Here is a 27,177-nt window from a genome sequence, read left to right as displayed (position 1 = left end):
AAACATAAATACCCACGACCGAAAGGAACCATAGATACCCACGACCGAAAGGAACCATAGATACCCACAACCGAAAGGAACCATAGATACCCACGGCAGAAAGGAACCACAGATACCCACGACTGAAAGGAACCATAGATACCCACGACCGAAAGGAACCATAGATACCCACGACCGAACGGAACCATAGATGCCCATGACTGAAAGGAACCATAGATACCCACGACCGAAAGGAACCATAGATACCCACAACCGAAAGGAACCATAGATACCCACGACAGAAAGGAACCATAGATACCCACGACCGAAAGGAACCATAGATACCCACAACCGAAAGAAACCATAGATACCCACGACAGAAAGGAACCATAGATACCCACAACCGAAAGGAACCATAGATACCCACGACCGAAAGGAACCATAGATACCCACGACTGAAAGGAACCAGAGATACCCACGACTGAAAGGAAACATAGATACCCACGACTGAAAGGAACCATATATACCCACGACCGAAAGGAACCATAGATACCCACGACTAAAAGGAACCATAGATACCCACGCCTGAAAGGAACCATAGATACCCACGACCGAAAGGAACCATAGATACCCACGACCGAACGGAACCATAGATGCCCACGACTGAAAGGAACCATAGATCCCCACGACCGAAAGGAACCATAGATACCCACGACCGAAAGGAACCATAGATACCCACGACTGAAAGGAACCATAGATACCCACGACTGAAAGGAACCATAGATACCCACGACTGGAAGGAACCATAGATACCCACGACCACGACCGAAAGGAACCATAGATATCCTCGACTGAAAGGAACCATAGATACCCACGACCGAAAGGAACCATAATTACCCACGACCGAAAGGAACCATGGATACCCACAACCGAAAGGAACCATAGATACCCACGACCGAAAGGAACCATAAATACCCACGACTGAAAGGAACCATAGATACCCACGACCGAAAGGAACCATAGATACCCACGACTGAAAGGAACCATAGATACCCACGACCGAAAGAAACCATAGATACCCACGACCGAAAGGAACCATAGATACCCACGACCGAAAGGAACCATAGATACCCACGACCGAAAGGAACCATAGATGCCCACGACTGAAAGGAACAATAGATACCCACGACCGAAAGAAACCATAGATACCCACGACCGAAAGGAACCATAGATACCCACGACCGAAAGGAACCATAGATACCCACGACCGAAAGGAACCGTAGATACCCACGACTGAAAGGAACCATAGATACCCACGACTAAAAGGAACCATAGATACCCACGACCGAAAGGAACCGTAGATACCCACGACTGAAAGGAACCATAGATACCCACGACCGAAAGGAACCATAGATACCCACGACTGAAAGGAACCATAGATACCCACGACCGAAAGAAACCATAGATACCCACGACCGAAAGGAACCATAGATACCCACGACCGAAAGGAACCATAGATACCCACGACTGAAAGGAACCATAGATGCCCACGACTGAAAGGAACAATAGATACCCACGACCGAAAGAAACCATAGATACCCACGACCGAAAGGAACCATAGATACCCACGACCGAAAGGAATCATAGATACCCACGACCGAAAGGAACCGTAGATACCCACGACTGAAAGGAACCATAGATACCCACGACTTAAAGGAACCATAGATACCCACGACCGAAAGGAACCATAGATACCCACGACTGAAAGGAACCATAGATACCCATAACGTTTGTTCCAATTTGAGGAAAATGTCTGTTTGTTATAGTTCATCATTGTATGGTTCAGGTATAGCAGGAGTTCATTTGTCACCTTTAGTATTCTTACAAATCATTACTATCCATAAGCGCTGTCATTTACTATCTTTCCAATCGCTGTTTGCACTGACAACCATAAAGGGGTGTATAATGTTCTTCATTACGATAATTATTACCTGTGCCTTGCTTCGGACAGAACTCACACCCGTTCCAGGCTTTCCCTACCGTGCAGCAACAGTAACCACGGTAGACTGGACCAATAGGGTTGAGGCACGTGTCATTACCACGTGTGTCTAGGTAGCAAGGTGCCATGCGCATGTCTGAAGGTAGAGTTATGACAATCACAAACTCGCAATGACACATGCAAAATAGGACTGAGAAGTATAAAAGTTTTAAAATACGTAAAAATATCGAGTTGAACTTCGGCCGACCCCGCGGCTGAAGGTAAAGAAATATAGTGAGAAATAAAGTAAATAGGTTGGGACTAGGTAAATTGTAAGCTTTTATAGGGCCCTTGTCAGCCACACCTTTGTTATTGTTTTCATTTTATATTGAAAGGCACATAATGTGATAAAATACCGAAATAAACATCTTAAAAGATTTATAACTTTATTTATCAAATTCATATAAAATATCAATTTGGCTTTCCAAAATCAGCCGATGGAAATGGATGCTATTTTCACACTTGGTATTTTGCTGGATGACAAAATGGCGGCTGACAGAGGCTGTTTAAGGTTTGTTGCCCGCTTAATGGGGTTACCACCGAGAAACGCAAAGTAATCAATTTCCCTTAGCAAAGTAAACCTGGAAACAATACTTTCAATTCTCACTTTAGTGACAGTTTTTGATCAAAATTATCTCAACACTCACAACTGAAGTTCAATACTTTAGTAACAGTATTTGATTAAAATTATCTCAGTAGCTCGCTTGAATAATAATCCGATGGAAAGGAATGCTTCGTATAACTCGGTTTTGAGTAGGAGGGTAAAATGGCAGCATATTCAATTCCTGTTACCTATACACCCAGAGCCGTCCTTGTTAATCGAGAATCCCTCCTCACAAGCACAACGGTAGCTGCCCATCTCGTTCACGCAGTAGCCATTTGGACACATTCCAGTAACGGAGCACTCGTCGATATCTGGAAAAGGAACGGATATTGATCAGACGAGTTACCGAAGTTATCTGGAAAAGGGAACGAATTTTTGAATCAGACGATTCATGGGAGTTATCTGGAAAAGGGAACGAATTTTTGAATCAGACGATTTATGGGGGTTATCTAGAAAAGAGTTATGGAACAAGCGATTTAAACAAGAACTCGTCAACCATAGAGAAAAAAGAGCTATTGAACAAACGACTCACCAAGCACACGTCAAACATCTAGGGAAGAAAACGAATAATTGGCCTTTACACGTTAGTATCCAGGTTTTTAAATGATGTTGAATTAGTACGAAATTCCATGAAATTTTTCAAAAAGCTAGAGTGAAAACTTTCCTATCGTGGCAAAAGTGTAGAGCACAATGTATACGGATCTTTGTATGCATTATTAAGGAATATGTTTACATGGGGAATGTTGCGCAGTGGATCAACTAATTGAAGCAGATAGCTAGCTGTGTCTGAGGATTACATAAAATGTCAATTTGTTTTGCTGGGATACCTGTGAATCTAATGGGATACCTGTGGATCCGTTGTTATACCTGTGCAATTGCTGCCTAGTCGCGTCAGCTGGAATCCCTTGTGGCAAATACATCGGAACATTCCTGGAAGGTTCTCGCACGTCCCATGATGGCAAAGGTCGGGGAACTCCGTGCATTCGTTGATGTCTGCAAAATGAAGATATCAATGGGGGACTCATACTATCGCGATGCTGATATGCAGTCGATCCCATTAAAGTGGCACTTGCACGGTGAAAAGCAGCCTGCTGAACAGGCGCTAATTGCGTGGAAAAGCAGAAGTTTAGTTGCGCGAAAACAAAGAGGCCATAGCGAGCAGATTTCGGAGCCTATTTTTTGCCGGGCGCTACGTCCGATAGAACGGCTTTTCCGGGAGCTTTTCTGGGGCGCTTTTGGAGAGCCTCTTTCGCAGGCTAGGTGAAAAGTGAGTCTAGCGTTATTTTAGCAATCTCGAAACAGCGAAATCATGTCTTTCAGATGATTACAAGATTGTGATTGGAACGACTCACGTCGAGCTGATGGAAATGGATTATAAATAGTACTTCTAGGTTTCGGAACAGGCTGTACGATTACCCAAACCTTGAAATTGCGTAAATAAACTACCTAGTTTTTTTTGCATAAAATTCCTTTAACGCAAATAGGTTTGTTTCTATTTGTCATATACTCGGAACAGGAAGAGAACAGGAAGATTTCACGTTGTTTTGTTTTAGACTTTTTGATATTCTACAAAACATTCTTAGGACAATTGTGCTTGTGCCCCTTCAAAGTTACCAGCCCACCCTTCCTAAAAACTCAACTAGAGCTAATCGACTTACTGCCAGATCATCCTCATATGAATAGTTCATGTCGTCCGCCATCTCGGATCTAAATTATATTTACATCTAAATTGTATTTATATACAAGGTCAGCATCACGTGATTGTACGCCTCAACAAAAGCGAGAGCCCCTTTGATGTTCGCTGAATTATTTTCACTCGATCAACTCTGGCTCTTAATTTGAAATGTCTAAAATGCCTTTGAGTACCTTGACAACCCTTTCCGTTCGGAGTAGGCAGGTAGCCGATCTCACAATCGCACATGAAAGAGCCTGCTTTGTTGATACACTGCCCGTGTTCACAGAGGTTTGGATCTGCCAAGCATTCATTGATATCTGAAAACAAAAACAAACAAGCAAATAAGACGCCAAATAGATTCATGGAGCAAGCAAAGAGTCTACAAAAAAAGAGTAAGAAAAAATACTGCTGCTGTTATTGCTACTGATATTGGCTAATGTATTTGTTGTTGTTGATGATGTTGTTGTTGCTCGTGCTGTTGTTATTGATACTGTCATATGAGTAATAGTAGTTAGTGCTGTTAATTTTGTTGTCGTTGTTGTTGCTTTGTTGCTGACGCTGTAGTAGTCGTTGCTACTTTTGCAGCTGTTGTTTAAAAGCGGGTAGTCGTACCATGGCCCTAGGGTGAAGGCTAAAAAGGGATACGGGTGGGATAGGTTAGTGTAGAGAGACCCACGCAACTATTGTAACTGAGAAAGTCGTAATCGTTGGAAGTGTCTTACCGACACATGTGATTCCGTCCCCGGTATACCCCTCATGGCAGACGCATCGATGAGACCCGGGGGTGTTGACGCATGTTCCTTGCTCACTACACTGGGCGATACCTGTGGTGCACTCGTCTACATCTGATACGAGTCAAAATATAACCCATTACGACATACGGTAGATGCCAAAGAAAAATACAGAATATTAGAAATTGGACACAAGTGATTGCTAGTGGTCAGGTAATCGAGAACGTGGTTCAGTCGCGTCTACATCTGATATGCGTCACATATACACCAAGAAAGTGCAATGATTTACAAGAATAGCATTAAGAACAAAACGAATAAAGAAAGATATATGAAAATAGAAAAAAAATTCTAATTCTGAGCTTGCGAATCATTTCCCGAAGGGTGATCGTGAATTGCCCACTCCCTCCCGAAACCCGATACTTAATTGATAGTGCATCAATGGGCTACGAATTTGACAAATAAAACAAAAAGAGTGATGTATGCATTTGAAGAAATGTATTCCTGCAGCCCTTATCTATTAGGTGAGGTCGCCACGGAAACAAGGCGCGATATTAATAAGGTGGGGACGTAAGGAAGGAGGCGGTACGCTTAAAGGAGGCTCACCCGTGCAACTCGAGCCGTCGCCAATGAATCCAGGCTTGCACTCACAGCGGTATGAGCCCACGAGGTTTGCGCAGCGGGCATTCTCGTGGCACATGGCCTGGCCAGTTTGACATTCGTTGACATCTAACAAAGAATATTTATTGACAAAATGCAACACATGCAGATAGTACAATGATCATTTGGATCTGAGAATTTTATTTTCCTTTTACGCTAAGAATTATATATAATTCCTCGGAAATACGTATGATATTTTTTCAAACATTCCGAATATCTGCCAATTAAAGATTGTTGCCTAAAGCTGACCTAACAGAACGAAATCTTAAACATTGCTAACGCAATAATGTTGGTAAAATGCTGTGAAGAGCTGCTAGATAGCATCATAAAATATGTTGTACAAACCTCAACAATGTTTATACTATTGGCATGAGACTTAAATCCGAAACAAATTTTTTGTTCTGTGTATTTAATAGTCTACTTGCAGGTGTTTACGCAGGTCTTTCGCTATGCTTCTAGTCTTGACCGAAATCACCGAGTTAACACCTACAAGCAGTCTACGGGTCCAATAGAACCACCCTTTCAGAGCAAAATGACGCTTGTCGTCAGGTGTAGACATTTGATGTCTTGAAAGATTCAGGTATATGACCCCGTCTCGTTGCGTACGCTGTGACTTCATCCTTGTATTATCAGAGAACAGATGCACGCAAAATTTATATCTAGTTGTTCAAGACATCAAGATCACAATAAACATGGAAGATAACATACAGCCTAGGATGCTTATTGTTTGGATTCGGTTTTACAAGTGTTGCTTTCAACACTCTAAGCCTCCAAACTGATCAAGTGACTATCAATGTCAATATCAAGCTATCGTGACACATTATCGTGACTTTTAAATATGGTCACCTAGACTAAAACAAATGGAATTGCTCCCACAGATCATCTGTTTGACGGTTTGACTTACCGACACAAGCCGTGGTTCCCTTGGCAATGGCGTAGCCCTTGGCGCACAGACACTCGAACGACCCGGGAGTGTTACGGCAAACGCCATTGGTACAGAGACGGGGGTCCTCTTGGCATTCGTCCACATCTAAAAACACACAATAATGTACTACCAATGTACCCCCCGGAAATAATGACATGAATAAGAAGTGTCAAATGGGGCGGATGATAAGGGCCGAGGATGGGGAATTGAGAACAATATCAATATAATTAAGATTTGTTTTATAATTTGTCAACTTTCTCAATAGCTTTCTCACTTACTCAATAGCCACCCCTCCACGACACTTCTTGTTCACCGTTAGGTAACGAAACAGCGCAAGGGAGCAGTCTTACCGATACATGAGCGACTATCAACGGATTGCTTGTATCCCTTGCCGCACGTGCAGTAATAGCCGCCCTCAATGTTATTACACGTGTTTCCAGGGCCACATACATCAGGTCGCTCCATGCATTCGTCAATATCTACAAAAGACAGAGTCGGGATAAGATTTTACAATGTGCCGCGCGCTATCGTGGCCACCTTAAAGTTTTGTAATGTAAGCCAAGTAAAATTATCGAGAGACTGCTGAGAGTACTGAGCTATCTGATTGCCATGAACCTCCAGCGAGGTAATGAATTGCTTGTGCGCACAGTAGGAATCCCCTTGTTGTTAATTTCGTGTCATTCAAAAATGGGATTTTCGAATGTTTTAATATCAACAGAGGAATACAGTATAGATAAGATTTTGAACAGTCAAAACTTTGTGACTTTTCGAATTGCTCCATTAAAGGGTTCGTGATAGCTAAAAGATGGATACTTAATAAATTATAGAATTTATTGGTTTTACGTGACATCTAAATATGTCCCTCTTTATAAAAGTTCTCTGGACTTTTCCGTGTTTGTTTTGTCAATACACAGGCCAATATTGTGTACCTCTGCAAGTTCTGCCGTCAGGTTGCAAGGCGAAGCCAGCACCGCAGTCGCACAGGTAACTCCCCAATGTATTATTACACATCTCGGAACATCGACCATTATCTACCAAGCACTCGTTGATATCTGCAGATGAAAGCCGGTCACTATTAAAATAACACATTTATGCGATCCTCAACCCATCAGCTCCTCTTCTCCACCAATGGATTTGTACCCTGACCCCTCCCTTCCGTCCATGGATCAGTACCTCAACTCCTCGTGTTTGCACCCCAACCCCTTCCCTCCTTCCATGGATCTCTTTCCGGAGCCCCCCTCCACCCATTTGATTAGCAATCCAGCCCTTGCCCTCTACCCATGGTTCAGCACCCCAACCCCTTCCTTATACATAAAGCAAATTATTCGTTCTACATACCACACTCTTCAAAGCGTATAGGCACTACTCACCTACACAGTCCTTCATATCTGCGGTGGACTCAAACCCACGGTTACATATACACTGGTAGCCGCCATTAAAGTTCTCACATCGACCGTGCACGCATACACCAGGGTCGCTACACTCATTCTTATCTAGAAAAAAAAATAAGAATGTTGTTTCAAAGTTAAAACCTCTACCAAATCAGTATAAATACTTTTATCGACCAGAAGCATCTGAGTAAAATATGTCTTTGAATACTCGGCTTACCATTACCTAGAGAAACTACATATACTTACCTTACAAAAATGTATGCATCTTAACAGCTGAAATCGTCTTTCATTATCCGTACCGTCACGGACTTTTCTTTATTACTGAAGCCGTCTTTTATGGCGTACCCGTACCCCCAAGGGGTCTTACCTTAATGCCGTACCCGTACCCCCACGGGTCTTACCTTAATGCCGTACCCGTACCCCCACGGGTCTTACCTTAATGCCGTACCCGTACCCCAACGGGTCTTACCTCAATGCCCTACCAGTACCCCAACGGGCCTTTACCTCAATGCAATACTCGTACCCCAACGGGTCTTACCTTAACGCCGCACCCGTACCCCAACGGGTCTTACCTTAATGCCGTACCCGTACCCCCACAGGCCTAACCTATGCAATACTAGTACCCCCACGAGTCTTACCTTAATGTCGTACTCGTACCCCCAACGGGTCTTACCTTAATGCCGTACCCGTACCCCCACAGGCCTTACCTTAATGCAATACTAGTACCCCCACGGGCCTTTACCTCAATGCCTTACTCGTACCCCAACGGGTCTTACCTTAATGCCGTACCAGTCCCCCAAGGGCCTTTACCTCAATGCCTTACCCGTACCCCCACGGGCCTTTACCTCAATGCTTTACCATTACCCCCTCGGATCTTACCTTAATGCCTTACAAGTACCCCCAAGGGGTCTTACCTTAATGCCGTACCCGTACCCCCACGGGTCTTACCTTAATGCCGTACCCGTACCCCCACGGGTCTTACCTTAATGCCGTACCCGTACCCCAACGGGTCTTACCTTAATGCCCTACCAGTACCCCCACGGGCCTTTACCTCAATGCAATACTCGTACCCCAACGGGTCTTCCCTTAACGCCGCACCCGTACCCCAACGGGTCTTACCTTAATGCCGTACCCGTACCCAGGCCTTACCTTAATGCAATACTAGTACCCCCACGAGTCTTACCTTAATGCCGTACCCGTACCCCAACGGGTCTTACCTTAATGCCGTACCAGTACCCCCACGGGCCTTTACCTCAATGCCTTACCCGTACCCCCACGGGCCTTACTTAATGCCCTACCCGTACCCCAACGATTCTCACCTTAATGCCGTACCCGCACCCCAACGGGTCTTACCTTAATGCAATACTAGTACTTCCCTGCTAGCAGAGGCCTCTTTTCTCTGTATTTCGCTGGGCTGGAGTTCGCGAGGAAAAGATACCTCTGCCATGGGTCGAAACTGTTTCTGTTGCGCATGCGTGAGCGTTAATAAGCGACCGACGTGCCAAAACCCGTACCATCGCGCGAAAGCTGTCAATATGCTTTGCATGGGTTTAGTCGGAAATCATGAATCAAACTCCGGTTAGTTCTCCTCTTCGAAAAAAGAAAACAACTGTTCAATTTCAATCACCTAAAACGCCACTAAAAAGATTGAACAACAAACGCAGCAAAGACGAGTTTTGTCTTGTTTGTGGGATTAATTTCAAGACATCTGGGCAGGCGAGTTTCTTCAATGTAAATATCGCACAGTTGGATTCGAAGAAAATGTTACAAAACTTTTTGGTAAACTTAGATCAGCTATTCCCAGAAGAATATGCAAAACCTGTAAACGGAAGATTGACTCGTTAGTCAAAAGAGAGAAAATTCTGAATGAAGATAAGGCATTGAATGGCTTCTTTTATAATTCGTCGCGTGATATTTCTACGGAGGACGCCGTTTCGAATGCGGGCTTATTATCCCGCAGCGGATATACATTTTATGCATGCGCTAGTCATTGTGGGCTCAAATAGTGGCCAGTAATTAATGAACGGAGCATGTGCTCTGGATCTCGTCCACGATCGTGGACGGCGGTTTGATCAAACGAACTTGCGACCCATGGCAGAGGTATCTTTTCCTCGCGAAAGCCAGCCCAGCGAAATACAGAGAAAAGAGGCCTCTGCTAGCAGGGAATACTAGTACCCCCACGAGCCTTACCTCAATGCCGTACCCGTACCCCCACGGATCTTACCTTAATGCCGTACCCGTGCAAGTCCTAGCTTAACACCTAAAACTTTTCCCCGTGCCCTACCCTCACGGGTCCTACCTTCACAGCTGACACCGTCTTTCATGAGTTCCATGCCATCGGGACAGACACATTTGTAACTTCCCATCGTGTTGTAGCAGGTGCCATCGGCACAGGGATTGTGGTCACACTCATCGATATCTACCACCAAGGCCAGAGCATTAGGAAGCATTAGACCCACTTTAGACACCGGGTTTTTTTTTCATCTACCGTTCCAAATGCAAATGTGTGAAAATGAACGATGTCGACTTTTCTATTTTCAATTTCATTTGGAACGGCACACGAACAGCGCTTGTCCTAGGCCTTAGGCTAATGATTATATCGTATCCCGCGTGTGGAAAATATGTAATAAGAGATCATATAATTCTTAGACTTGCGCATCAACTATTTGCCAACATCTTGTTAAGGCTATCAAAATGGGTACAAAATAAAACATAACATTAAAATCTAGTGCACAATACGGATGAATGATATAACATAACAGTAGAACAAAGAAGGCAACAAGATGACATTTTGTTGATCAATTAACAGCCATGAAAAGCATGTTTGCTTTGCCACCAAAAAGAATTAGTAGTTTGAACTACTACTAGAGCTTAAATTTTAGCTATTTTATTTTTTGCGCTTTTCACGCTGATTGTCGCATTGATAAAAAAACACACCACGAAGATTACAAACATTAAGATTGCGAATTTTTTTGTGTGTGTTCCTCTTACCGATACATATCTCCATCATCATGGGGGCGTTGCGGAAGCCTGGGTTACAGTCACAGCGGAAGGCACCGGGCGTGTTAGTACACGTGCCGTTACCACAGAGACCGGCCGATATACTACACTCGTCAATGTCTACAAAAAAGTCATGGGTAAAATATTACACTATTTAGTTTCTAACGAGAAAAAGGGATTGTGGGTAAAATATTCCAGTCGTCAATAACTACAATACAATTCAATGCAATACAATATATTTTATTTGTACCACAAGATGAAATTACAATACAAAACCAAATACTTTAATACAAATCGGGTACAAGAGAAACAAGAGAGATATTATGGGTAAATATAATTATATATGATTTCGAAAAGTAGTTAATTAGAAACCTGATAAAATTATAGATCTTAAAATGAAAAGTATCTTTTTCTCGTCAACAAGTTTCGTCAACAAGGACGTCACATCCATCATCCCATGTTTTTTTTTCAGAATAGAATAATTTGGGGTTTTTGGAAAAGAAAGAAAAAGGAGGGTTGCGCTTGATTTCTAACATTTTTCATACTGTTGATGAATACAACCGGTCATGTCCCACCTTCACAATCCATACGGTCAGCGGTCAATCCGTAACCTTGGTTACAGATACATTCGAACGTGCCCTGTTTGTTGACGCAGCGGCCATTACGGCACAAGCCCTGCCAAGTGTTGCACTCATTGATATCTGCGGCAAACATTAAAAAAAATCATAAAAAAGAAATATTTTAGCGCTTTATTTATATTTGTACCAAGATTACATTATGTGAAAATAATAGAATTAAAAAAAATCAGTCATACCTTGGACCTGCGGTCCGGTGAGAGTTTGTGTTACTCGGAATCCTCTAGTCGGTGTACCACAGAGCGCACGGAAATCATCTGAATCAGACGAATAACAGCACAAGATGGGTCTCTAGATCAAACTGTGTGCCATTGTTTTGCACTGTCGGGCTAAGTTACTGAAGAGGACTGTAGACATTCTACAAGGGTATTAGATACAATCTAGTTATATCTTGGGTGCCCTTTGGAAAGCACTACCCTTCAGGAAACGTCTGCTCTTACATGTGTTTTAAAGCGGGCACTCCTAATTTATAAAAATAAATTCACCCTAGCTTACCTTATGACATTTCCGTCTTTTGTAGGGTCCCCTTAAGATAGGTGGGATCTTACCGGTATTCTGAAGCGGGCACTCCTGACAAGGGGTACCCCAGCCGGCCGCGCCCACGGCAGAGCAGCAGCAATCGTCTTTCTTGTACAAGCCCAGACCGAACGGCTTTTCGCAGCCACTCTCAGTGATCGTCATGTAACAACGGTCTTTGCGCAGATCTGAAAGGATCATAAGGGTAAAAGAGAAAATACTTTAACGCCCGAGAGAATGCTTTAATGTATCACGCATATAACACGGCGTGTGAGAGATCTTATCACGCATATAACACGTCGTGTGAGAGAGGTCTCATCACGCATATAACACGTCGTGTGAAAGTGGTCTTATCACGCATATAACACGTTCTGTGAAAGAGGTCTTATCACGCATATAACACGGAGTGTGAGAGAGGTTTTTCGTAGATCTTGAGAAACCATAAGGACCATTCTGAGAGTAATATCCATTACACATTCATGGATAGGGTTTGGCGGTGTATTCATACCCATACAAGTATTCTTTATAGAATCAAGTGGCGTATACATACCTACACAAGCATTCTGGATAGAGTCAAGAGTAAGTCCAGCTGAACATTCGCATCGATAGCTTCCAGGCGTGTTCACGCAGATGCCATTTCGGCAAAGCTGCGGGTACATAGTACACTCGTCCACATCTATAATACAACACAGTACCCACAGTCACACAAACAAAAAATATACTGTCATTCACTTCGCCAGATAACGATAAGCTTTAAGATTTAAAAAAACGCAACGCTAAAAATAAAGTGGTGCCGGCATTATACATTACAGATGGTACAGAATTACATTCCCCCCTTACTACGCTAAGTCGGCGTGAATATAATATCATATGACATGAAATGATATAATAATAATAAAAACTGATATCTACATAGTCACGCTATACGTATGTACGTGTGCTCTGATGTCAAGCAATATATAGTCACGCTATACCCTGTAAGTGTGTTCTGATGTCACGCGATACGCAGTCATGCTATACCCTATACTTGTGCATCAATGTCACGTAATAAAGTCACGCTATCCATATACCTGTGCATCGGGGCTCATTCTGTACTGCATAGCCTGGACGACATTTCTGGGCTGTTAACGAAATAATGTTGTTTAGACGCCACACTGAATAGAAGCACTATATATGACTCGGTAGCTCAATGACAAAGTAAGACCGAATATGGCACGTTCAAGGCCATGGGGAATTTCAATTTTGTAAAGATAGATTATAATAAATTCTTACTTCTCGTAGTGTTCGAGATTGGATGTGGGTGGTATGAACGAGATGCTAGAATGGCGGGGTGTGTGGTGCTCAATGTCATATGCTTGGCACAAGATAAAGACTGTGCTGTATGGGTTACGGGACGGCGATAGGGATTGCGGGTAGCGCGGTGCGGGGCGTGCGGGATGCGGGACGTGTGGTAAGGGATGCAGGACGTGTGGTAAGGGATGCGGGACGTCTGGTAAGGGATGCGGGACGTCTGGTAAGGGATGCAGGACGTCTGGTAAGGGATGCGGGACGTCTGGTAAGGGATGTGGTACATGTGGTAAGGGATGCGGGACGTGTGGAAAGGGATGCGGGACGTGTGGTAAGGGATGCGGGACGTCTGGTAAGGGATGCGGGACGTCTGGTAAGGGATGCAGGACGTGTGGAAAGGGATGCGGGACGTGTGGAAAGGGATGCGGGACGTGTCAAGGGATGCGGGACGTGTGGAAAGGGATGCGGGACGTGTGGTAAGGGATGCGGGACGTGTGGAAAGGGATGCGGGACGTCTGGTAAGGGATGCGGGACGTGTGGAAAGGGATGCGGGACGTCTGGTAAGGGATGCGGGACGTGTGGAAAGGGATGCGGGACGTGTAGTAAGGGATGCGGGACGTGTGGAAAGGGATGCGGGACGTGTGGAAAGGGATGCGGGACGTCTGGTAAGGGATGCGGGACGTGTGGAAAGGGATGCGGGACGTGTGGTAAGGGATGCGGGACGTGTGGAAAGGGATGCGGGACGTGTGGAAAGGGATGCGGGACGTGTCAAGGGATGCGGGACGTGTGGAAAGGGATGCGGGACGTGTGGTAAGGGATGCGGGACGTGTGGAAAGGGATGCGGGACGTCTGGTAAGGGATGCGGGACGTGTGGAAAGGGATGCGGGACGTCTGGTAAGGGATGCGGGACGTGTGGAAAGGGATGCGGGACGTGTAGTAAGGGATGCGGGACGTGTGGAAAGGGATGCGGGACGTGTGGAAAGGGATGCGGGACGTCTGGTAAGGGATGCGGGACGTGTGGAAAGGGATGCGGGACGTGTGGTAAGGGATGCGGGACGTGTGGTAAGGGATGCGGGACGTGTGGTAAGGGATGCGGGACGTGTGGTAAGGGATGCGGGACGTGTGGAAAGGGATGCGGGACGTGTGGAAAGGGATGCGGGACGTGTGGTAAGGGATGCGGGACGTCTGGTAAGGGATGCGGGACGTGTGGAAAGGGATGCGGGACGTGTGGTAAGGGATGCGGGACGTCTGGTAAGCGATGCGGGACGTGTGGTAAGGGATGCGGGACGTGTGGTAAGGGATGCGGGACGTGTGGAAAGGGATGCGGGACGTGTTGAAAGGGATGCGGGACGTGTGGCAAGGGATGCGGGACGTGTGCTAAGGGATGCGGGATGTGTTATGCGGGATGCGGGACGTGTTATGCAGGATGCGGGCCGTGTGGTAAGGGATGCGGGACGTGTGGTAAGGGATGGGGGACGTGTTGTGCGGGATGTGTGATGCGGGATGTAATGTACAGGATTTGTGGTACGGGACATGCGGTACGGGATATGCGGTACGGGATATGTGGTACGGGATATGTGGTACGGGACATGCGGTACGGGATATGTGGTACGGGACATGCGGTACGGGATATGTGGTACGGGACATGCGGTGCGGGATATGTGATACGGGACATGCGGTACGGGATATGTGGTACGGACATGCGGTACGAGATATTTGGTACGGACATGCGGTACGGGACATGCGGTACGGGATATGTGGTACAGGACATGTAGTACTCACGAATACTCTTGGCCGGACACTTCTCGCACGGGCTGCCCCAGGCCTTGCCGAGTGACTGACAGCACACCTCGCGCGTGACGGAGCCAGTTATGGACTCTTCGCAGTAGTTGTTGACGATCTTCGTCCAGCACAGACCGGTCCTTTTATCTACGGGGAGAATACAACATTTAAATGAGTCACCATCATTGTCAACTACATCGAAACCTACGGACCCCAACCCTACCAGCCTAAACAAAAATTATATTTTTTCATTTCAGATTCATTGACCTCTGTTACAATCAATGGCGCAAGTGGCAACATTATAATAAGATAAATAATTCGAATATAAAGAAAAAATACCCTTCTTGCGACTAGATGCTTGCATTGAGAAATCAAGGGAAACCACCTTTTCTATATCTGATCACGTAAAAACAGCTGCAGAATAATCGTCCAAGCCACTTCGCCAACAAGCAGATTAACCATCATGATTACCGGCCTGCGCACATCATCATACGTCATCACGACATCATCATAATCGTCGTGGTAGTCGTCGTCGTTTTCGTTAGCATCATAACCATAATCACAGCTATCACCATCATTATCTTTACTACCGCTACCATAGCCATGAAAACCATCACATACCATCCAACCATTATTACCAACGTCTTTATTCCCTTCGCCGCCGTCTTTGCCATTTATAGGGAACTTAAGCAAGGGTGACGGCAACGCGGCAAACGCCAGAAAACAATAGAAAATTCAAATAGCCAGACGTGAAATGCACTCTGATACATTTCAGTCTTTTTCCTACAGCCTACAACGCGAAAACTCCAAGTTTCATGGTCTAGCGAGGACGGTACGTATAAGCTGAAAATAAGACTATTCTTGTTTGCTAGGGTAGAGATAGGATTCTAGGTTTGCCTATACTATTTGGGGGTCACATTCTCCCTTCCGTCGCCGCCGTCGTAGTTGCCTAGTTCCCTAGTAACGAACTTTAACATTTACATTTAAGAAGCACAAACTTGAATGTCAGCGTGTGCTGCCACACCTGTCTTTTAATGCGCCGATACAATGAGCGCAAGAACCATCATCGTCAACCACGTCCGCCGTGCTAAATCCTTAAGTCTCTAATACCTTGGCAAATCCTGCCCGAGGGGTCCAGGGTAAGTCCACGTGGACACTCGCACCTGTAGCTTCCGCGCGTGTTGGTACACGTGCCGTACACGCAACGGTCCGGGTCCGCGCACTCGTCAATATCTACAAAACAAACGATGGATTACCCACCTGGTTAAAGAGAAGTTTTTAACTCACTAATTGAATACTAGTCATTACCTACTTAATGAGAAATAGTTGATCTGCTGAGTGACAGGGTAAAAAAGCGGGAAAAGGGCGTCTGCTTAATTTTCTACGTTTTAGATACTGGTATTATTATAATACTCATAAGCATTTTTTTCAGTTTGCCATGAAATCAGATTTATTTGGCAGAAATCGCTTTTTGAAAATGCTTTTTTATGGTGAGATTATGAAACCTCAATTCCAACACGTGTAGGAGTCAGAACTGAAACAACTAGGTTTTAAGGAAAGTTTTGCAAGTTTGGTGATACTTCTAGCTTTTCAAACTAGCTCGAAAAAATGTAATAAGGCAGGTCATATGGATTGTACCTTTGCACATCTCTGTAGCGCTATCGTAAATGAAACCTCCTGAGCACGTGCACTGGAATGTTCCTGGAAGATTCTTGCATTGTCCTCCTTGACAAAGCCGAGGATTCTCCAGACACTCGTTGATATCTATAAACACAGTGGCTAGCTTGTGTGAAAACCTTAAGTCATGACACATCAGCAGCACGGCACGTGACCAGGGCTTGTTTAAAAGTTGAGATCAGCAAGGTAAAAAAGTGACGACATCAAGCTAACCACGTGAAGGTCAGCAGTTACAATAGTAAGGTCAACACGTGACAATAGTAAGGTCAACACGTGACAATAGTAAGGTCAACACGTGACAACAGTAAGGTCAACACGTGACAACAGTAAGGTCAAAACGTGACAATAGTAAGGTCAAAGAGTGACAATTGTAAGGTCAGCACGTGACAACAGTAAGGTCAGCACGTGACAACAGTAAGGTCAGCACGTTACATTATACAAGCTGCAGGTCTGTGTAGACGGGGATTGGACTCAGGTAAATAAACCAAGGTTGAAATGGGCTATTGTTTGCAAAATACACTTTACCTCTCTCTCCCCGCCAATCCGACCTAAGACTATTTTGCAACGACTAAGGGCTAACGATGCTCTGTATCCACAGAGGCGTATTCAGAGAGGCGTGCCTAAATTTCAGGCTTGCGAGTATGTATGAGTGGTTTGCTAAAAGAGACTGCAATGAGCAATAGTGGCTCACCAAGACATAGCTTCTGAGTCGCGTCGTTCCTGTACCCTGAGTTGCAGTCGCATGTGTAGTCGCCGTTTGTGTTGCGACACTTGCCATTGACGCACATGCCTTTTTTCATCCCAGCGGCATTCTCACACTCGTCGATATCTGGGAATTACACGACAACTCATAACAGCTCGAAGGGGAGTGAAACGGCTCATTCGTCATTATAGAGCAACACAGTGGTCATATCAAGCGCGATAAAGTATGATAGGGACAGGCCCCTGTCCAGGGAGGGGTAGGGGTGCAAGGGGAAGGGTGGGGGTAAGGGTGTAAGGGGAAGGGTGGGGGTAGGGGTGCAAGGGGAAGGGGTTCCACGGGTTCTGGACCCCACCCTGCTGATGTGTCGAGATAAAAAAAAAATACATGGATTAACTTTAAATCAATTCGATTCCGGTTAACACCGGAAGTCAAGAGTTCATAATGTTATTTATTTGCGGTGCGTATTTAAATAGAAAAAAGGGACATAGCTATAATAAGATCTAAATATACTATTTCAAACTGAAGTACAGTGAATTGCTACTGCTCTGGATCTCACTTTAAGGTCGTTTCTATGCACGCACCTGACAGAAAGGCGCCGGTTTTCATTTGTGCAAGTCGTTACGTCCTTGACGAGTGATTCAACTAGTATGGCATACGCCTAAGCAAATGCGCAATAAGAGAAACTTACCGGCGCCGTCGCATCCCATGCCAGGACCCTTGCAGCAAACACGCTTGTATTCGGCTGAAAGTTTTAAACGCTAACGATAAGAACACAGCATGATAACATCTCTGTCAGCCGCCTTTTTGTCATCCGAGCAAAACATCTATTTCCATCGGCTGATTAAGGAAGTTTTCCGACATTGAATTTGGTAAAATGAAGTATACAACTTTGCTATAAGTCGGTTATTTAGGGATCTAGTTATACCATAGATTCTATACGGTTATTTAGAGATCTAGTTATACTATAGATTCAATAGGGTTATTTAGAGATCTAGTTATACTATAGATTCAATAGGGTTATTTAGAGATCTAGTTATACTATAGATTTAATAGGGTTATTTAGAGATCTAGTTATACTATAGATTCAATACGGTTATTTAGAGATCTAGTTATACTATAGATTCAATAGGGATTTTTAGAGATCTAGTTATACTATAGATTCAATAGGATTATTTAGAGATCTAGTTATACTATAGATTCAATACGGTTATTTAGAGATCTAGTTATACTATAGATTCAATAGGGTTATTTAGAGATCTAGTTATACTATAGATTCAATACGGTTATTTAGAGATCTAGTTATACTATAGATTCAATACGGTTATTTAGAGATCTAGTTATACTATAGATTCAATACGGTTATTTAGAGATCTAGTTATACTATAGATTCAATAGGGTTTTTTAGAGATCTAGTTATACCAGAGATTCAATAGGGTTTTTTAGAGATCTAGTTATACTATAGATTCAATAGGGTTTTTCAGAGATCTAGTTATACTATAGATTCAATAGGGTTATTTAGAGATCTAGTAATACTATAGATTTAATAGGGTTATTTAGAGATCTAGTTATACTATAGATTCAATACGGTTATTTAGAGATCTAGTTATACTATAGATTCAATAGGGTTTTTTAGAGATCTAGTTATACTATAGATTCAATAGGGTTATTTAGAGATCTAGTTATACTATAGATTCAATAGGGTTATTTAGAGATCTAGTTATACTATAGATTCAATAGGGTTATTTAGAGATCTAGTTATACTATAGATTCAATACGGTTATTTAGAGATCTAGTTATACTATAGATTCAATAGGGTTTTTTAGAGATCTAGTTATACCATAGATTCTATACAGTTATTTAGAGATCTAGTTATACCATAGATTCAATAGGGTTATTTAGAGATCTAGTTATACTATAGATTCAATAGGGTTATTTAGAGATCTAGTTATACCATAGATTCAATAGGGTTATTTAGAGATCTAGTTATACCATAGATTCAATAGGGTTATTTAGAGATCTAGTTATATCATAGATTCAATAGGGTTATTTGGAGATCTAGTTATACCATAGATTCTATACGGTTATTAAGAGATCTAGTTATACCATAGATTCAATAGGGTTATTTAGAGATCTAGTTATACTATAGATTCAATAGGGTTATTTAGAGATCTAGTTATACCATAGATTCAATAGGGTTATTTAGAGATCTAGTTATACTGTAGATTATACACTCTGTGATTGTGGGTTACCTGTCCCCTTAAGTGGGCAAGGCCGACACGCGGCCCCGTCCCATCCACGTCTCCCGCCATTCTCCATACCACAGCAGCACTGGGAGATGGTCAGCAGTTTCATCAGGGGCTCAGTGCACCGGCCATTCACGAACATGGCGAAGCATTGTGAGCGACGAACGTCTAGATAACAATGAGGTGTTGATGATATATAAACACCTTAATAACAACGAGGTGCTGATGATATACGTCAAGATAACAACGAGGTGTTGATGATATATGTCTAGATAACAACGAGGTGTTGATTAAATATGTCTAGAAAACAACGAGGTGTTGATGATATACGTCAAGATAACAACGAGGTGTTAATTATATATGTCTAGATAACAAGGTGTTTATGACATATAAAGACTTTGATAACAACGAGGTGTTGATGATATATAAAGACTTTAATAACAAAGAGGTGCTGATGATATACGTCAAGATAACAACGAGGTGTTGATGATATATGTCTAGATAACAAGGTGTTTATGACATATAAAGACTTTGATAACAACGAGGTGTTGATGATATATAAAGACTTTAATAACAAAGAGGTGCTGATGATATACGTCAAGATAATAACGAGGTGTTGATGATATACGTCTAGATAACAATGAAGTGTTGATGACATATAAAGACTTTGATAACAACGAAGTGGTAATGATATATGTCTAGATAACAAGGTGTTGATGATATATAAAGACTTTGATAACAACGAGGTGTTGATTATATATGTCTAGATAAAAACGAGGTGTTGATGATATACGTCTAGATAACAACGAGGTGTTGATGATATACGTCTAGATAACAACGAGGTGTTGATGACATATAAAGACTTTGATAACAACGAGGTGTTGATGATATATGTCTAGATAACAAGGTGTTGATGATATATAAAGACTTTGATAACAACGAGGTGTTGATGATATATGTCTAGATAACAAGGTGTTGATGATATATAAAGACTTTGATAACAACGAGGTGTTGATTATATATGTCTAGATAAAAACGAGGTGTTGATGACATATAAAGACTTTAATAACAAAGAGGTGTTGATGATATATAAATAATTTGAGTTGTTTGAGTTTTTATGATGGTATTTTATTGCACTTTTCGTTGTTCTCGTTGTTGTAGTGCATCATTAACAACAACCATCGTAACCAGCATAATCATTGTCATAAAGTTGTCGTCGTCACAATATCCATGATTAAGGCTGTCATCGCTAGTGATGTATCCGTCGTCATTATTGTCGTTGTTGTTATAATCGTCGGTCGTCGTTATCGTAGTAATCGTCATCTTGATGGGAATACTCACCGACGCAGTGATGACCGTCAGCGCTGGTAATGTAACCGTCGTCATTATCGTCGTTGTCGTTACATTCGTCAGTCGTCGTCCTCGTTATAATCGTCATCTTGATGGTAATACTCACCGACGCAGTGATGGCCGTCGGCGCTGGTAATGTAACCGCTGTTACAAATACAACTGTACCCGCCTGGGGAATTCGCGCATCGTCCATTCATGCACACATCGGGGATGGTACTGCACTCATTGATGTCTAATATCACAAAAACGTGTCACGTTATCATCTAAAACACCCATTCTAATGTGCGTCTGTTAACCGCAGACAACCATTTCCACATTACGCTCTACTTTCATATATTTTTTTAATTTTTCTAGTTCACGAACACGCTATTTGGGCTTTTTGTATTTGTCCGATAGTGGGGCAAATCTCTCTTTTTTGTCTAGAAAGGAGGCTTTAGAGAGGAAGGTGTTGTAACTAGAAAGACTAGAGGCAAGCTGTAGAAAAACTATATGGTCTGCGTAGGCATGGTGTAGACAAAGTATAAATCAACACAAGGCTGAAAAGGTATGTTAAACGCCTCTGTGAAACAGACTAGTTGCGCAATTTTTCAACCTTGTGTTGGTTTATACCTTGTTAAGAGGGTCTTGAGCTCAATAGAGGGGAGGGGGGCTTATTTGAGAATGTGCTTGTATAAAGCTTGCATGTGCACTCACCTGCGCATTTGTTCTCCTCGGCATTGGCTGCGTAGCCTGCGTTACATATGCACCGATAGCTGCCTTCCGTATTCTCACAGACACCATTACGACACATCTCTCCTTGGGTCAGGCACTCGTTGATGTCTGAATACATTCAGGGTTAAGTTATTAAGACAGAAACTACCCAGAAGGTAGTTAGGTTTCTCCGGCGATTTTTCTAGCAACTCCGTGTTCAGAGTCTTGTGGCCGTATTTTCAGAGTCTTGTGGCCGTATGGCGCTCTCGTGTAATCTCCAGCTTCATAAATTCAATCAAACATTATGCCTACTTTTATTTTTAAAGTTATCTTTCACATAACCGGCAGATGTTATTTGGGGGTAAAAATATTACGTGATCATAGCGACTGTGACCCTAACCCATCCTCCTTTTCCATGTAGCGTTATAACACACGATCCCGTGTTTCTAGTAAACTGTTTTCCCGGGCTAAACTCCGAATAAAGCTACACCGCTAAGGGCCCTGGCTCTCCTACCCCCGAGTATCCCACGAGCGATAACCTGTATTCATGCATCCTAGAAGAGAGTGGCTCTCCTACCCCCGAGTATCCCACGAGCGATAACCTGTATCCATGCATCCTAGAAGAGTGTACTACCCTTCCCGTCGGCGTCGAGCCCCCCCCCTCCCCCCCTCCCCCCCCTCCCCCACTCCCTATCCCCCGCCCCCCTCTTTAGCATCCGCACTCACCTACGCACTGTGTGCGATCGCTGCTCAACTCGTACCCCTTATTGCAAATACAGCGGAATGCTCCATTCACGTTCTGACAACGACCATTTTTACACACGTCCTTTTCCCGACATTCGTCCATGTCTAGGGTAGAAGAAAAACTGCTAGTATCACCAGAATAAGACACCATGCAGTGTGATATTTGATAAATGGCGACTATTTTACAGTAATATGCGCGCTAACTTGGCCACTAAAAAAAGTTCTAAGAAAGTTAGCCAATAGGAGACTTGCGCCAAGAGATCACGTGACATTTTGGAAGGCAAACTCAAGCCAGAATAAACACACATAACAATGTTAAATATATTATTTAATTATTAAGCGAAATTAAGCAAAGATTTGGTCGTTTGGAGTTCCGCTTTAAGGCAATGCCTAAATCTATATATTAAGCGTTAAAGCGTTAAAAGTTGTTCTTGGTTGTTATTATTTTGCCGCTAAAATCCTGAGCGCGCGCTAGTTTGCCACCCAATACATCACGTGATCTTCAGCGCAAATCCCGTATTATCACACAGCAAAGCATGGTGTTTGAACTGGGCCGGATTCGCACAAAGCATAACGTACCATCACATCGCGTCCGGTCAAGGCTGAGGGTAAAACCTCGTCTACATGTGCATGTGAAGCTACCGATGTTATTGATACATTGTCCGTTAGTACAGACAGACTCATCCGTACACTCGTCCACATCTGAAATATCAATACAGCAAAGAGTCTGTTTATAGATACAGACAACACCGTACACTCGTCCACATCTGAAATATCAACACGGCAAAGAGTCTGTTTATAGATACAGACAACACCGTACACTCGTCCACATCTGAAATATCAATACAGCAAAGAATCCGTTTATAGATACAGACGACACCGTACACTTGTCCACATCTGAAATATCAACATATTTCAAAGCAGTGCCGTTATAACCTGTGGGGTGGGGGGGTTGGAGTGTTCCGATAAAAACAGACGGGTTGATCACCGGCAAAATCAATTTTAATGGATAACGGATAACGGATAGCACTTTTGAGTGTGGTCAACAAGAGATATCACATTGGTCTAGTGATCCCTATCTATATACTCAATTACACCTTTTGTCTCCTTTTGTCCTTCCACACACTTGCCATCTATATCCAACTACATTTCATGGTTTCTGAATCCCTCGTATACCTTCTTTGGCTATCATGTACTCACCCACACATCGCTTGCCATCAAACCATCTACACCGGGTTGTTTTTTGAATCCCTCGTATACCTTGTTTGGGTATCGTGTACCTTCCCACACATCGCTTGCCACCTATATCCAACTACACCCTATGGTCTCTGAATCCCTCGTATACCTTCTTTGGCTATCATGTACCTACCCACACATCGTTTGCCATCTGGCGAAGGTTTGTATCCGTTGTTACAAGTGCATTTGTACGAGCCCTCGGTATTTACACAGCGTCCATTCGTGCAAAGTGTAGAGTCGGCCTCGCATTCATTCTTATCTGAAGTTTACAAATACAAAACATTTAGGCCTTTCTTCACAAGCAGTTAAACCGTCGAAATGTGCTTTATTCGTCCCTTTTTTTATCGATATCGACCGATCAAATAAATATCGCACATTGTCTGTAATCGCAAGTTGAGGCTGTACATCCTGATAAACCGACAGTCTAGGCGTTAACCGATTCCCATTTATCGATACTTACCAACACACTTATTATCCCGACCAGTTGGTAGAATATAGCCGTCGTTACACACGCATCTGAAACCGCTAGGCATATCGATGCATCGGCCGTTAGGGCAAGCGTTAGCATCCATCCTGCACTCGTCAACCTCTGCGATACATAACACGAACACCTGCGTCACACTCAAACAACAATAGGGCACGGGTACGGACACTGAAATATCATATAAATATCTTGCGTCCACAGTGTCAAACAACAAGAAGGAAAGTGTCTGTACTGTCTTTCAATCTCTCACCTGGAGGCTTTGCCGAGGGTACGACACCACAGAGCTTGTTGTATTCATCTAAATGCAGAATGAAAAGTTATAAACTTATAAACCCAGCAATTACTTATGTGTCTCGTTATTGTGTGTATTATGTGAGGGTATCACGTGACTCACTATTTTGTGTATTATGTGACGGTATCACGTGACTTACTATTGTGTGTTCCTTATTGGTATTATATTTCCTGTCTCGAAATTCAATTCTTATTGCGTGACGCAATATTAAGTGACGTACCTGTGCCCGGGGCGGGGCATCGCTTGCAGTCGGGTCCCCAAGCTTTGGACTGCATCATTGAACAGCAGCAAGCCGCTTGTGTCGTGCTTAGAGACGAGCCCATGTGGCAGTAGCCGTTGACGATTCGCTTGTAGCAGCGGCCTGGCGTGCTATCTTTACGGAGCATGCGTAAAAGACACATTAAACTCGTTGCAAGAGCCCACGTAGCTAAACAAGGAATAGTAGACAAGGATTCCTACTGCAGGGATGACGTTCGCCTTACGCAAGTACTTTAGGGCGATGAAAGAGAGGCTTCCAAAAGTTTAATAAGTGTTAGAAATAGCCGATAAATCCGAGAATCCGAGTCAATCCCAGAATCCTAAACTATGTGACGTTGATTTTGTCATCTGCCAATACAGTAAAATCACGATTCTGGCTGAGCAAAACCACGTAACACTTGAATTCATTTTACCCTCGCGTAACACAGGCCAGATCGTCGTTATGTGACGCGTATTGTATTAATTACCATCGGCACGCTATTCTGACTAAGCACAAAACCACGTTACACTTCAGAGCCTTATTCTGCGTGACACAGGCCAGATGGTCTAGACGAGTATCTCGCTACTTACCAATACAGTACATGCCGTCCTGGCTGAGCGCAAAACCCCTCGGGCACTCGCATCGGTACCCTCCATTCGTGTTGACACACCGACCGTTAGCGCAAATGTTAGGGATGGTCTTACACTCGTCCACGTCTAAAAAATATTATCAAATCTCCCATATAAATGCGACGTTAAGGTTTTACTACCCTTAGTTGTTAAAGGAAAGTTTAGAATTTCCTCGCTTTGTTTCCATTTTGTGGCAAATGGTTGCCATCCGCTGTCTTTGTGAAGCACTGCCCACCGTTTTATCGACTCATATCAGATGGTTCGCGTTTATCGAGATTTGTCAAGATATCAGCTAGGATGGTAGAACACCGTCTGATTTTTTACTATTTTTACTTTTTGTGGTTTATAATTGGTCGCACTTAAATGTTGTGTGAGCCTTCCACGTCTTTCGTGGGTAATTATTATGCAAAGAAAGTTCTAACACCCATTTACCTATTTTCTAAGCAAAATTGTGTTGCTGCATTTCTAAATAAAGATAAGAAACGCCTATATAAGGGATCTCACCCCCCCCCCCCCCCCAGGTAATTTTATTGTTTGTCCTTGTCTTTAAGTGTTCTTATTTCAAACAAGCTGCTATGTTTTAGGTTCCTGACTGGCTTTTCTATTCCTGACCTTCGCACTTGTTGGTGACGGGGTCCATGGTGCGTCCAGCACCGCAGTCACACTTGAAGCTGCCTACAGTATTCACGCATTTGCCTCCACGACACACGCGCGGGATCGCGCGGCATTCGTCAATATCTGTCAACAAGAGAGATATGTCTCAGAATTGTGCGACTCAAGTACAGCCCCACTTAAGCAGGTTTTGCATAGCGCTTCAGGGACTGTTCGCGCGCCACGGGGTAGTAGCTTGGGGTACGCAACTGAGCCTGACCGGGTTTTCTAAGCAAACACGAATAGCGCGTCGCAAAGCATTTCAGCGAAAATGAAGGGAATTTTGTTGTTTAGAATTTAGCCTACCAAACCCTGCTCCTACTGCCCTTTCTGACCTTAGGATTCACATGGTTTGACTCGAAGCTTGGTAGTTTGGTAGCGATTCTTATTTATTTTCAAGTACCATTGTCCAAGGACCATAGGACATTGTAAATAGCAATATTTGGAATGTATACATCATGCAAAGAAAAACTCTATTGTTCTTAGAAAAACACGGTACAATTGGGCGTCCCTTAGAAACGTCATCGCTGTTCAATACATACCCTGGCAAGCCTTGGTCTTGTAATTTGGTAAAAATCCACGGTCACAGGGAGCTGAAAAAAAAGGAGTTGAGGTTCTTTTAATTACTTGAAGGGCCCTTGTCAGGCACATCATTGTCACTGTGTTTCAAATATTGAAAGACATAATGTGAGAATAAACCCCAAAATAACTACTTAAAATACTATAAAATCTTATACAGTTGAAGCTCTCGTAAGCGACCACCTTGGGAACTGAGAATTAAGGTCGTTAACGGAGCTGGTCTTTTACGAGAGCTTGCTCTCATAAGCGACCACTGAGCGCCAAAAACTTTAACAATAGGTGTTGGTCGCTAACGAAAGCTTAATTAAAATGGAATCTAAAAGTTATCGTGATAATAACAACGCTTTTCGTTTATTGCTTGATTTTAAAAGGTATTTGACTTATCATGAGAGTGACTTCTTTTATTTAATAGCAATTAAATCTACGCAAAGTATTTCGTTA

General features: G+C 43.3%; 1 protein-coding gene across 2 annotated transcripts in view; it reads right to left on the bottom strand.

Moving 5' to 3' along the window:
• Positions 1-27,177, bottom strand: part of LOC5510408 (fibrillin-1) — a 95,916-nt gene that overhangs the window by 55,152 nt on the left and 13,587 nt on the right. For both annotated transcript variants that reach the window (XM_048727463.1, XM_048727464.1), the window contains exons 7-40: positions 26,700-26,750; positions 26,119-26,244; positions 25,468-25,593; positions 24,860-25,012; positions 24,598-24,645; positions 24,324-24,452; positions 23,997-24,122; positions 23,207-23,329; positions 22,610-22,732; positions 21,887-22,012; positions 21,300-21,425; positions 19,850-20,011; positions 18,289-18,342; positions 17,589-17,726; positions 16,859-16,984; positions 16,331-16,453; positions 15,221-15,367; positions 13,222-13,272; positions 12,702-12,827; positions 12,184-12,339; positions 11,815-11,892; positions 11,576-11,701; positions 10,992-11,120; positions 10,300-10,419; positions 7,980-8,102; positions 7,539-7,661; positions 6,960-7,088; positions 6,589-6,714; positions 5,631-5,753; positions 5,019-5,141; positions 4,488-4,613; positions 3,489-3,614; positions 2,810-2,932; positions 1,971-2,114 (exon numbers count right to left, since the gene is read on the bottom strand). In XM_048727463.1, the coding sequence (XP_048583420.1) occupies positions 1,971-2,114; positions 2,810-2,932; positions 3,489-3,614; positions 4,488-4,613; positions 5,019-5,141; positions 5,631-5,753; positions 6,589-6,714; positions 6,960-7,088; positions 7,539-7,661; positions 7,980-8,102; positions 10,300-10,419; positions 10,992-11,120; positions 11,576-11,701; positions 11,815-11,892; positions 12,184-12,339; positions 12,702-12,827; positions 13,222-13,272; positions 15,221-15,367; positions 16,331-16,453; positions 16,859-16,984; positions 17,589-17,726; positions 18,289-18,342; positions 19,850-20,011; positions 21,300-21,425; positions 21,887-22,012; positions 22,610-22,732; positions 23,207-23,329; positions 23,997-24,122; positions 24,324-24,452; positions 24,598-24,645; positions 24,860-25,012; positions 25,468-25,593; positions 26,119-26,244; positions 26,700-26,750 (4,059 nt within the window). The remainder of the gene's footprint in view (positions 1-1,970; positions 2,115-2,809; positions 2,933-3,488; positions 3,615-4,487; positions 4,614-5,018; positions 5,142-5,630; positions 5,754-6,588; positions 6,715-6,959; positions 7,089-7,538; positions 7,662-7,979; positions 8,103-10,299; positions 10,420-10,991; positions 11,121-11,575; positions 11,702-11,814; positions 11,893-12,183; positions 12,340-12,701; positions 12,828-13,221; positions 13,273-15,220; positions 15,368-16,330; positions 16,454-16,858; positions 16,985-17,588; positions 17,727-18,288; positions 18,343-19,849; positions 20,012-21,299; positions 21,426-21,886; positions 22,013-22,609; positions 22,733-23,206; positions 23,330-23,996; positions 24,123-24,323; positions 24,453-24,597; positions 24,646-24,859; positions 25,013-25,467; positions 25,594-26,118; positions 26,245-26,699; positions 26,751-27,177) is intronic.

This window comes from Nematostella vectensis, chromosome 5 (assembly GCF_932526225.1).
Source record: "Nematostella vectensis chromosome 5, jaNemVect1.1, whole genome shotgun sequence".
Taxonomy (NCBI): Eukaryota; Metazoa; Cnidaria; class Anthozoa; order Actiniaria; family Edwardsiidae; genus Nematostella; species Nematostella vectensis.
This window is presented reverse-complemented; position numbering and strand designations above follow the sequence as displayed.